Here is a 13,594-nt window from a genome sequence, read left to right on the forward strand (position 1 = left end):
AGGAAAGTAGAGCCCCGTCCGTAGATGGCTCCCCACCGCCCCGTGCCTTCGTTTACGCCAAGGAGATCACGTGGCCGCTGATGGCTGAGCCCCGTGGCTCGTCGGAGTCGCCCCCCCCCCCCCCCTCTCTTCTCTGCCCCCGTCACGCGTGGTCGACGGGGAGAGGAGGGGGACAAATGGCGTGAGAAGGGTGTGGGATCTGGTCGATGTGGAGGGATTCGAGTGTCCGGCTTTGCTTGCGCGTCGTGACGGTGTACAGTGTCCAAATGTCCCCCGCCGTCGGAACAGGACACTCTAGTTCGATTCTTTTCTGTCTTTCTTTCTTTCTTTCTTTCTTTATTTATTTCTTACTTTTTTTATTTCTGCGCGTTTTCCCCAGCAACTTTTCTTGTCCATCAGCACTGCTAAAGAAATGCCGGCTCAACCTACGCGAACCAACCCAGACGTTACGCAGGACCAACCCAACTTTCCTAGAAAAAAACAAAGAAAGGCGCGTGCCCCCTTACTCGGTAAGGAGACGAGGGGAGTTGCAGGTTGCACAGTTCTTTCCTAAAGCGGTATTGCCAAGGAAACTTATTTTCTAAATAATTTTGCATGTTCCTCCAGAAAACTTGCTCTGAACATATTGACAGGACAGGAATTTACGACGTCATGGCGTCCCAGTAGGAGAATCCCGAATTCTCGCTTCCTATCAGCCGAGCTTATGATACTCGGGCAAGGATAACGCCCGAAGAAACGACGACACAGAGATGGAAAAACACGCTCAAAGCTCTTCTTCCGACCAGCCTACATTAAAATTATTATCAAAATTCCTATTCTTATTCCTATCAAACTCATATTCCTATCAACACTTACATATTGACAGAGCAGGTGGCTTTCTATGCCCTGTTTGTTACGACTCGCGCTCTCTAGGTGAGCTTATTCGCAGGTCTCGCCAGCCTCCTCCTCCTCCTCCACTAAGCTTGGCGAGCAGCAGTTGCACACAGTAGAAGCGGGAAATGGTTTTGATTCAGCATTCTTCATCGTATATGTCTTAATGAAAGAACTGGAACAAACTGAGGATGTGTTATTTACACAGTGAGGACCTTTAAGCAGACTGCCGAGTTGAAGAGCAATGCAATTTAAGGTGTCTTTTAGTCAATCTATATTGGTGCGTAACGAAAATCAACCCATTTACTTCACTGTCGAAGTAATAAATAGCAAGAACTCCATGCAACTTAGCACTGATTTAGCCAACACGAACTATGGTAAGGCTACACACTGGGCTAATTTATACGTGTATCCGTGTCGCCTTTACATCGGCTTGTTACGTTTGTGCGCGTCCTTTAGTGCCATAGGCAACGCGCTTTGCCGTGGAATGCGAGCTAACCAGCACAGCAGAACGCAATATTAAAATCACTGTGGCGTTTGAGGGACCGCACCTGATCAGAGAATCTCGATGAACTCATGTATTTTTCTCCACTTGTTTCATCGTTGCGCATGCCCGACTCTCGCTTATTTTACCCGTGCTGCTCAGATCGACGTTGGTCAGCAGTTGGGGGCGGAGGCGCCGTCGTCTCCGCTTTGCGTTTCCTCTCTGTAGACACCGATCACGGTGCCTGAACACCGGGCGCTACTCACGCTTGACTCCGAGAGCGAAGGAAACGAAGAGGCGCCCATTTTAAGATGGGCGTGAATGAAAGACGGGAGCGAGTTCGCGCAGCTTCCAGGAGAGAAAGGAAAGACAGAACGAAAAAGAAAAGGGGGGGAGGAAAGGAAGGATGGCAAGGACGAAAGAACGAAGACGCAGCTTAAGAACCAACACCACCGTTATTTTCGGCAACACACACGAACACACGACGCTGATGTCGAGGTAAATGGGCACAAAAACCACAAAGGGCTTGACTGAATCCCGCACAGCCAAATGCGCAGGAAAATGAACCGCGCTATTAAATAAGAAGGAACGAAGAAAGGACCCGCGAAGTAAATAAAGAAAGAACGAAAGAGACAAGAACGAGAGATCTTTACGATCGGAGAGAAAGAAACAAAGGAAGAGAGAAAGCGAAAAAGAGAAAAGGAAAGAAAGAGTAAAAGAAAGAAAGAAGGCGACTCAGAGGAAAGCCTCTGGTTTTTCGGACCCTGGAAAGGCGCACGGCGGCAAACGCCGGACGTCGGTAGGAGTTGGTTGCCGCCCCTTGCGAGAGGAGCGTTTGCTCGAAACGAGCGGTACGCTTCGCGCGAGTACGGAGGTAACATAAGGAAATATAAGGCAGCCCGGAGCGGATGGCTGCGGATTTGCACCGAGCCATGGGTGTCTTCTGCGTGGGTTTCGACCGTTCGTCGTTCGCGACGAACGGTCTCTTGAGTCAGAAAAGACTCAAGACTAAGCTCAAGTCAAGAGCACGAACCGAGAGAGGTCGGCGGCGAGTGCTCTGGAGCGGCATTCTTTTTCGGGGATTGGATCAGTGGACTATAATAATGGTGGCACCGGTTCGCCATGATAATGATAGTGGCACCGGTTCGCCAACGTTACTGTCATTGGGTTTACCGAGACCCTTTCGGTTTGATCGAAAGTTGCAGTCTGTTTTAGACGCGCAGAAATCATTATTACGTAGTAAGCAACGAGTGCGAAGACCATCCTTGGTGAAATCCAATGCTTAACTGAAGCCCGGAATAAAACAATGCAGACGGTAAAACGACGCCGACTACGAGAAATAATAATAAAAAAAAAACGTGCGCAGTTTGCACTAGTGGTGCAAGGCTGGATCGAGTCAACAGCGGAGCTTGTGATCACCTAGCTTTTACGTGGCTTGCCTAAGTTGTTTGTAGGTTTTTCGAGGTTATGCTAGGTTTTGATAAGTTATTCTAGGACTTCCCTGACCACTCCTCCTGGGACTCAGCGCTCAGAAGCACATAGCTCATCGCTCGGCTCAAGGCTGTCCAGAGGGTTCGGGCCGTCGCCGAAGGACCCTGTCAATCGTCTCCGACCTGGGTGGAGCCGCCGGATTGATTTAATTCCAGGACCTAAATAAAGTTCGCACTCACTCACTCATTTCTAGGTTTTGTGAGGTTATGCTAGGTTTTGCTAAGTTGTCTCGGCGGGCTTGACGCTGGAAGTTTTCAAGCAGTCGCAGGCCAGGATCGCTTTCTCGGCGACGTCGAGTGTTCAGACGTCGACTCTCGCGTTCCCTCGACTGAAACTCGAGATCCTCGACACGGCGTCGCCTCTTCCCAGCCGCAGCTTCGGTGCGGTGTTCCGGATCAGCTCGGCGGCGACGCATCGCTACTCGCTTGGCAGTACGGCGCTCTTCCTGGTAAGCCGCTTCTTCTTCGGGCGTCCGGACATTCTTCGGTCTTCCCATGGCAGCAGCACGTACGCGCGGAGTAGAGAACGCGAGAGGTGTGTCGCCACGCCGGCTGTTCCGAACTTTTACTCGCCTCTGACGTCACGACTCCGCCCTACGCGCGTATGGTGCGAGGAGGTTACGTGGCTCGGTGCTCTCGCAGGTGGTTGCTAGGCAACGCGAGTCGGCGCACAGCTGGGCAGAGTTTTCTGGTAACGCTCCACAGCGGAACTAAAAGCTTAAACAGCTGCGCTGTTAAAACTAATGTAAAGATCTTACCCATACTGTCACGATGCCACGAGAGTTTCCCAGGCTATCGTGTTGACCTCACTATTCGGTTCCCAGGACTGACAGGTAGCGGTCCTCCGCGCTCCGAAACCGGACACCGGATGCTCTCGGCAGCGCAGACCGCAGACGCTTCCGCTCCAGTCGGGGAAAGCGCACAATCAGTCCGTGCGCCGTTGCGCTTGCCTCCAAGCATTCGCCGTGCTTGGGTTCGTCGTAACAGCAGCCCCAAACTGGTCGACGTGGTGACAGTGACTGCGCTCTCTCTCTCTCTCACACACACACACACACACACACACACACACACACACACACACACACACACACACACACACACACACACACACACACACACACACACACACACGCGCACACACACACACACACACACACACACACACACACACACACCGGGGCGAGGACCCGGGCAGCTCACTCTCACGACTCCTCCCATCACGATGAGCCGCAGTTGCGACGCGGCAGGCTCGACCTCGGCGGTGCCACCAACGACAGCGGCAGTCTCGCAAGAGAAAACAAACTCGCCGCTCCAAACGTGGCCCGCTAGCGCCGAGCCCCGTTCGGCAAAGCAGCTTAGGAGGCGTAGTCGTTCGTCGCCGGCGTCCTCAACTGGCGTGGCCGTCCCTGGCTTGACGGCAACTACGGCAGCACCGCCAAACAGCAGTGGTGCAGGATCAGCGAGCGCTGTGTGTGTGTGTGTGTGTGTGCGCGCGCGCGGGACAAATTATAGAGTGTAGGACCGGGCGCGTCCGTCCGTCCCCTCCTCCCGAAGCTCGCCGCCCTGACGAACGTGTACGACGGCGGCTGCTGCTGCTGCTGTGCTCTAGAATTAAGGGATTTCTGCTCGCCGAGCCGAGCCGAGCCGGTCGGCCCCGATGCCGCCGTCCGCCGTGTGTGGGAGGCACCGACGCCCAAGACCCGACGCGCCCTGCCGTCGAGCTCGGGCGGCGCACTCCTAACTCTACACCCCGCGACTTTTATCTCGTCCTATACTGCCATGTCTACGTCCTTCCGAGTTTCTTTCCTTTTATTTCTTCCCTCGTGTATTTTCCAATTCCGAACTCTTTTCTTTCTTTCTCTTTCTTTCCTCGAATACCTACTCTGTGTCACTCGTTCGCGCTTTTCTTTTTCCCACTCCAACCTTCTGTATAGTTCGGGTGCCTGTCTGTCTGTCGAGCCGGCGCGATACATGTGCTGCAAAGGGGCACTTCACTTCACCTCGGGGCAGAGAAAGAGACACGCCCGCCCCGACGCTGGACGCAATACTCCGTGCGAGGGAGAGCTATATAGCTAGACGGTCGCCGTACACCCCTCCCTATCCCCCCCCTCCCCCGCCTCGCGCCTACCTCCCTGGCATTTCGAAAAACGGGATGCGTTGCGTGTGCGCGCGTGCGTGTCAAGTTTTAGTACGAAATGCTCGGGAGGCACACTGGTTCCACCCGAATAGGCGGCATTGAAAAAGCCCGCAGTAGGAGATGGAAAAAAAGAAAAAAAGAAACCATACTTCGCAAAGACTATGCCCCCCCCCCCCCTTTCCCCGCTCCTACCTGCGTGCACAGATCATGCGGAAAAACAGCATGACCTTGCGTAGCTGCCTGTCTTTGGCGCGGTAATTTCTGGAAGGAGGCGGCGTGTCACGTATAGTGCTTTAAGAGGTGGCGTGTATTGCTGACTTCAAGCTGGCTGTGAACCATGGTGGTTTGTGTGTTTGATTTTAGACTTCGTGGGCCACATTTCATGGGTGATTGGCAGATTCACGGCTACTTGGGAGAGCCGGGCTGCAGCCATTGGTAACCGTCTCGAATGACAGCATGGGAAACCGGCGTGTTGGATCTGACAGGCGCCGAGGTGGGAGGGGCAGCGGTAGCGGGTTTCTGCGACACGCAGAATGACCACTGCGAACACACATCACCGAGAGACACAGGAAAGTCGAGATGGGCAATGACCTGCAGTCGCGGCAGCCTCTGTGGCGAAAGCCGCACGAGGTTGAAAAACCTCGTCCGAAGAAACGGGAAGAACTCCGCTTCAGACAAATAGCGCGGGTCCTATTGGCGGCAAGAACTTACGGAGTCGCCATCTGTCGGAAGCGTATAGTACGAGGGATAATGCGGCGCGCTCCTCATATGTTTGGCTGTCGGCGCTGAATAAAAACACCACACGGGAGCCCTCCCGGACATTTCTGTAAGTACTCTCGAAACGACAGGAGTTATTTTCTGTCAATATAATAACTTTGGGCACACTGAAAGCACAGAATGGTTTGCAGATGCTATCGCTTTACCGAATGCGTACAGAGAACGCCCACTGCGCCGTTGCCGCGATGGAGTCTCCCGAACCGGTTTCTTCCGTGAAAGGTACAGGCAGTAGCTGAGAGCATACTATGTGAAATATGTTCTTATAGTGGGCGTTCTGTATAATCGAATGGAGCATAACAGCATGAAGCCTCAGTGCAGCGATCGCACGGGTTCGCAGCGACCGACTGCGCATCTGCATGCATGTCCGCGCACCATGCTTCGCTTTCGCTGCCAGCGCGTTTTCGCACCGTGCCGTGAGCTTTAGGCCTCAACATATGAGCATTTGACAGTACGCAAGCAACAACTGTTTTGTGGGAGAGCTGTTCAAAATAATTTCGGGATAACTATAGGGACTTCGACGTCTACGGCGACTTGTGATGTGCCGCTGCGTCGGTTCAATCTTTCTTTTTCTTTTTCCTCTATATTCTTGGACGTTTCGATATAATTATTTCGCAAGTTGCATCGCCCTGTATATTTATCGGCTTTCTCGGCAAGCAATTTCCCGCTGCTTCTTTTTCTTAATATTCATTGTTTGGTGCTAGCACAAACATGAGCTTAAGCCATGCCTTTCTTTAATATGCATCTTACCGTTCCCTTTCCATTCCAGTGAACTTGCCAGGTATCTAGTATCAGCAAGTTCACAGATGAAAGCTTCATGATATTAGCCAGGCAGCGCGCGCAGGCGAGCATCTCAGTGCGCTCTTTCTGCTACTCACTGAACAATTGCGAACATCTCAGCTCCGACGCCGTAGCGGAAACCTTCCTCGCGGTAATGCTTGCTGCACACCCAAGTCGTAGCCGATGGCTACTTGCGGGTTCTAAGTTTTGCGATCCAAGCTTCAGGCAGCTCCTTGCCCTGCGGCCACGTGCGAATAAGGCTGACACCGGGCTCCTTTGCGTACAACCGGCACTGTGGCACCGAGTAGTAGCCTACCATATTGGACGTCTTCAAATGCATCCACTACCTATTATAGTGCTTTCAACTGTTGTCAAGCAGACACCCGCAGCGGAGAAACCTCTCCACTTGATCAGAACCGCAGCGCAGGTGGAACTTTCGTTTTTTACTCGCTTCGGCGCTTCCGAAGCAGCCGACGCGGCTGCTGTGTCCGCGGGATCCCTCATACCGCGTCACGCCGACGGTGGCGCCAGCTTTTCCAGTGGTGGAGCTCGCCCGCCCCCAATACAGATAATCAAGCATGAACAAGCGTGCATACATGTACACAGCCAAAATACGTTTAAAGCATGCGTCCTGTGTACACGTGTTTCTTAAGACTGTGTCTGTTCGCCTTGACTAGGCTTGAACTTGGGAAAGGCTTTTAGTTCCAATATGCACGTGCGCATACGGACTTTCCGTAGGTTTGTGTACCGTAATTCTGTAAGTCTAATAGACCACCAGTTATCTGCCCTACTTATTACGTCACCCGTTCAGGCAAGCGAAAGAGGAGTCCCGCTGCAGTACACACCTCCTACATAACCAGCTTCTACGGTGGCAATACGTTGTGTTGCTATAGTTATTTAATGCTAACGAATTGCCGTCCACAGTCATAGTGAGATGGGTCTCGCGGAATTACTTTTTCTTCCTTCATGGCTGTGATGACGACGACGACGACTACGACGATGATGATATCCTCAAGTGATGCTTCCTAGACCCAGATTACTTTTTGCACATACCTACCACGACAGTTATTGTCACTGACGCTTACCGAAATGAAGAAAAGTGTGGTGGTGGTAACAACTTTATTGACAATCCGGCAAATTCGTGGCCTGGGCCTAGGCCGCCCCCGAGGTGGTCTGGATATCCTGTCTCCTCGCCGCCTCACGGGCTTGCTGGATGGCCCATAGTTGATTTTCGAGGTTTGAGCTGCGCAACGCGGCCGTCCATCGCGCCGCAGCTTCATCTGGGGAAACTGCATTTTCTCTGCATATAACCTCACGTTCCCAGAGAAAAGTGTGGAGGAGGAGGAGAAACATTTATTAAAAAGAAAGGACAAGCAGGTGTCTTTCTGCTTGTGCGGGAGGCGCCCTTAGTCCAGGGCTCCTGCGGCTCTTGCTGTCTCCCGGGCCCGCCGCACCAGTTGCTGCTGGTTACGAGGGTCCGAACTAGTCAGCACGGCCTCCCACTGCTCGGGTGTGGGTTTGGGTATTTGCGGGGCCGCCTTCACGTTGGGGCACGCCCATGTGGTGTGATATAGGGAGGCGTAATCATTACAAAGGGGACATTTGTATGAATACAGTGTAGGGTGTATTGCGTGTAGTCTGCTTAGATGGGGGTATGTGTTGGTTTGTAGTTGTCGCCATATGTTACGGCGTCTTCACGTGAGAGGGTCTTGTGTGGAGGCGGGTATTGTCGTCTGTTCAATCTGTGGTGTTGTAGTATGGCGTTGTATTGTAAAGGTACGGGCTCCATGGAGGCGGCCGTATCCCTCTCTTGTGGCGCCCGGGAGGCATGAGCTCGGGCTACAGCGTGCGCACGCTGATTTCCACGGAGGGACTCGTGTCCTGGAGTCCACACTATTTCAACGTCCGGCAATTGGGAGGCTTGTTTGAGGAGTCGGTGGGCGATTGAAGATATTCTGCCTCTCGCGTAGCTACGGCAAGCTGCCTGGGAGTCAGTAATGATTGTGACGTACTCGTTGGTCGGACTAGAGGTGATGGCCAAGGCGATGGCTGTCTCCTCCGCTACGAGGGCGCTGGCAGTGCGGACCGTCATCGAGACCACCTCTTGTAGGTTACAGTCGACAACGCTGGCCGTCATGGCTGCCTTTTGGGGGTACTGCGCGGCATCTGTGTATAGTGTGGTGGGGAGACTGCCATATTTTGTCTGTAGAGTTTTTGCGCGAGCTTGGCGACGATCGGCATGATGTTCCGGGTGCATGCTTCTGGGGATAGGGGCTACCTTGATGTGTTCCCGGAAGTTGGGGGCCAGATGAATTGCTTGTTCGTGGCCTTTGCCGTGTGTGGGGTAGCCTAAGCGCGCTAGGACTGTCCTTCCTGTTGGTGTGAGGGCTAGTCGTTCTCGTTGGCTTGTGAGGTGGGCGTCTATAATTTCTCTTATAGTATTATGGACTCCTAGGGCTTCAAGCTTGAGTGTCGCTGTTCCTGGTGGTAGGCCGAGCGCTTGCTTGTAGGCTTTCCGAAGAAGTACGTCTAATTGATCAAGTTCCTTGGGAGTGAGGGGCAAGTACGGGGCAGCGTAGGCAATGCGGCTGATTATCAAGGCCCGGACGAGCTGTATTATGTGTGGAATCGGAATATATTCTGCTATTTTCGATTTGTCGTTTTCTTTTCGCCTTCCAGACTGCGTACCGTTTTTTCTAGGAGAACATTTAGCTGTAATTCTAGCCCTTCGTAATATAAATACATCAACATGTTCCTCAGTGGTCGTGACGGATTCTCTGCCTCTGCGCTTCTCCCTCACTGCTTCTGATGACTACCAGGTATTTGGAGCTTTCAAATTGCTAGTGCCTCCTCATTTAGCTTTGAATAGATTATTTTGGGTACCAGGACATAAGGGACTAATTCTAAACGAAATGGCAGATTTATTGGCGAAATTGCCTGAATGGCCCACTCATTGAAATCCTACCGGCGTCAGCTTACATCACAGGGACGAGATTTCGGAGGCAAATGACGCTGCGTGAATTTCACGCCCATTCTTTAACAACCACTTCAAATTTTCGGCACTTGTCACATTATTGGGATAGTAAATTCTGTCAAACGCGAGCACTTGAAGTCGCAATCATTGGACTACGCTGCCGACTTCCATTTCTAAATTTTTACCTACACAGAGCTGGTCTGGCTGCCTCACGGAACTGTCCTTGCGGGGAACATGAAACAATAGACCACTTATCATTGATTGTCAAAGATATTTTGAACTACGAAAAAGAACAGTAGAAACGCCGTTCAGCCTTCTTAGATAGACTTAAATGTTCAAAATTTACTACCTTTAGGGGCCTCGACCCTTGGGCAAAGCGACAGGAAGGTTGGCGATGCCATCCAGGATTTCATTGCAGGGTCAGAAAGATTATGACTATAAACTCAAAACATAAGGTTTTGTTATAATTCTACAAGATCCATTATATTAGCTGTATCTTTGTTTTCATTTAATCCTACATTCTATTAAAATCACAAGGTAGAATCCACCTATTACTTCCCATATACCTATTCACCAATCTTGTTCACGGTTATTTTATCATTACCTTTTTCTTTTCTTATTCTTATATGGAAATACCCGGTTCTTGACCAATCCGCCCAGATTGCGTATAATAATAATAAAAGGCCTCTCCCATACTTCTCCAACTACCCCTGTCATGTGCTAATTGTGGCCATAGTGTCCTTGCAAACTTCTTGCTTGATCTCATCCGCCCCCTGCTACGCTTCCCTTCTCTTGGAATCCAGTCTGTAACCCTTAATGACCATCGGTTATCTTCCCTCCTCATTACCTGCCCTGCCCATGCCCATTTCTTTTTTCTTGATTTCAACTAAGATGTCATTAACTTCTTATCCCGAAGTGCGTATGCCCCCACTATAACGTCTAGGACCTAACATCCCGCATCTGCCGCTGCAGGACTACGCGGAGACGACGATGAACGAGCTCCTCGGCTGGTACGGCTACGAGAAGGTGGTCGACCGGCGGGACACGCAGGGCCTGAACCTGGGCCACTTCGCAGCGTCCAGCTCGGAGGACGAGCGCAGCGGCCAGGACTCGGCCGGCGAGCAGCGGCCGCGCCACCACCACAAGCAGCGCAAGCATCGCCGCTCGGCTCGCCTCACGCCCCTGCACCACCAGAGGCTCGCCACGCCCGTGGCCGTCGCCTCCTCGGTGGGAGCGGGCGACGACGCGCTGGTCATCGCCGCGCCCCAGCTCGGCGAGCCCGGCACCAGCCCCAGGGACGACGGTGAGCACCCTTAGTCTTTTTTTCCCCCTTTCTTCTCATTCTTCTGTTCCGTGTAGCAGTTCCGAGAGACGGTCCCGAGGAACGTCACGGAAGAGAGCGTCACAAGCGCCCAAACAAATTTGTTCCGTGCACCAAGTGCAGAATGGGAACTGTCGTCATATAGTGTCTCGTGACAGTGCCGATCGAGACCCAGGGGCCGAATTCACAGAGCGTTTCGTTGGTCAAGTCCTCTTTACCCTTGACCGGCTGCCTTCGCTAATACTGTATTAACTATTCCCACAGCAGGCCCACGATGCGGCCGAGAGGCTCGGCCTTCCGGTTCCCACGTGGGAGCGGCCCGCTTCGTGAAGACTCACGATCTGCAGGACCTTCATTAAAGTTTTACCATACCATACCATACCCTCTCGTTTACCTGGCAGCTGCGCTTACGAACAGACTTATTGAAATAGCTTCTTTGTGAATACGGACCCAGAAACGCTACGAAAAGTGTGAGTTTATGATCTAACTCTTTAATGGGCGAACTTGCCCCTGAAAAACAAGGAATACTGATGTCACGATAGCGGTGTGCACGGTCACTGAATGTATTTCTAGGAGGTGGGTGGGTGCACTCCGGAAATTTTGACTACCTAGGGATCTGTGACTGCCTGGAACCACGCCGCTTCCTCGTTTGAAATACAGAAGACAGGTGCCATGCAGGATGCCCCGAGTTCCTTGCTGGCCTGAGTTTGTTCGACGGCAGTCAGTGAACAAAAATTACGTGGAACGCGGGAATGCGGCAGATAACGATATGTCGATATAAAGCCACATTTGTCAACACGAGCGCACCCTACGCACGCCACTACTTCGTCTCAAACTTAGAAGACTGGGCAATGTTACGCGCGAGCGATGCTTATTAATCGTGAAACGATTTGAGCTCCCGTTGTTGGCGACCTTCAAGTGGCCTTGAGTCAAAAGCCAGAGCCGATATCCGGGCATTCAAACGAGGTCATCCGAGCAGCCAGTCAAAACTAAAGAATATGCGGTGTCTGGCCCCGAACCCTTTCTATAAGACAGCATTACATACGCTAGTTACTGCTCATACAAGTTACAAAAGATATTGCTTCCGAGTTCTTCCTAATGTTTGTTCGCAATGTCACTCAAGCAGTGACTTCTAGTACGCTGAAGTTTTATTTCACTTCCATTAGCGACGTTCAAGAGGCAGATACAGGCAGCATACACTTCACTTCATTGTCATCTTTTAGCGCTGAGACAGGGTTGCCTGTTCTCTTTTGAACGCCAGCGGTCCGTGAGTTCCGCGGCGCGGGTTTTGCGTCGCCTCGGGAGATGGCGCCACGCTCCTTCAGGCGCATTTTTTTCTAGCTGGGAAGTGCGCTCTGTCTCCCCGGCGTCTTTCGCTTCCTGTCGTGCCACCTTCAGCCGGTTTTCTTCTTCTAACTAGGCAGCGTCCATATGAACCAGCGCACAGTATGGCGTGGTGTGGTGCGGTGGGGTGGGGTGTGCCGTCGCAAACACACAGCAAACTCATTTTAAGATTGTGGCTAGTAATCTGCTTTGCCGGTTGCCATTTCATGCTTACATCTGCTCTCGATTACGGGAGATCCAGCAATTTTGTTATCAATGCATATTGCAATACCGTGACTGTTCCGCTATCTATCTACGCGCTCGGTGCAAGCCGCTTGCCACGCCTTTCTGGGGCGCGTCACGGGCTCGAGCCTTTCGGCCATTATCTCTCCACTGCCGAATGCGAACAGTAGGGATGTGGAGCATTCTCATACCGACCCTCTCCTTTCTGTCGATTACGTTAAAGGAAACATTTTTTTCTATAACTTACTTGCACAGGTAATGCACTGGGTGGAACGATAAACGAGTGAAAGAAGGCAAAGACGGTGTGACCACGTGACCCCTTCTTTTTTGGCCGCTCTTGAGGTAACGCCCGAGTGATGACAACCCCAGAGGGAATCTAGATAAGCAAATGAAACTGGAGGCATGCCGAGGTTTGGATTTCATGTCTTTCTACCATTAGCTCATTCATCTGAGGGCGTCGCCAGAGTTTGCGGATATGCCCGCGAACTTTGACCAACACGGGCCTTCCTGCACAGCACCCCTGCAAGGCACCTACAGTAAAAGCATCAATTTATTTACCTTTCCGATCCAGTGCTGCTGGAACGTTCGTTGTGCCCAAGGAAGGTTTTAAAGGGAATTCGCTGGACTCGCTGCCCCGCACCTTCTTACTAGCAGAGCTGAAGACAGAGCTCACCCCTGTTTCGCCTCTGAAAGTCAGCCGCGACAGCTGGAGTCTGCTCGCGCAGCTTAAGCGCCTTTGCTCTGTTAACGCCCAATGCTAGCATAATTTGAATATAAAATCTATCCGTCTCTGTCTAAAATACTACCTTGATTTTAGCTGATATAATCTGTCATGAAATTTGCCGCGACTTTCAGGTTTCATTCTCCAGTTAGTGACAAAAAGATACATGCCCACTAGGATCGGTACGGAAGACACTCGCCATCATATATGTATACGCGCACGGAGTAAACAGAAAGCGCTTCCTATATTTTCCAACGTTCTTTCGCGCCTATGGTAACGTGGCAGCGGCCATCTTATCCAAGGTGGTCATTGGCCCAAGGTCGGGCTCAGAATTATTACGCGTTTTTCAACTGCGCCTTTTCTCGTCGCACACGTAGAAATGTTTATTGTAGCCTTAACTGTAGGGGTGTTGGTCAAAGGACAAGCCAACACCCTGAAGAGCGTAATAATTTTTAGCATGTATAGCGCAATGTTTGC

At 51.7% G+C, this 13,594-nt stretch overlaps 1 protein-coding gene across 1 annotated transcript in view; it reads left to right on the plus strand.

The window, feature by feature from the left end:
- The window catches only part of Sobp (Sine oculis-binding protein), a 172,063-nt gene that overhangs the window by 73,219 nt on the left and 85,250 nt on the right, over nucleotides 1-13,594 (plus strand). Inside the window, exon 2 of the mRNA XM_075695603.1 lies at nucleotides 10,482-10,812. Coding sequence (XP_075551718.1) covers nucleotides 10,482-10,812 — 331 coding nt within the window. The remainder of the gene's footprint in view (nucleotides 1-10,481; nucleotides 10,813-13,594) is intronic.

The sequence above is a fragment of the Dermacentor variabilis genome, chromosome 6 (assembly GCF_050947875.1).
Source record: "Dermacentor variabilis isolate Ectoservices chromosome 6, ASM5094787v1, whole genome shotgun sequence".
NCBI lineage: Eukaryota > Metazoa > Arthropoda > Arachnida > Ixodida > Ixodidae > Dermacentor > Dermacentor variabilis.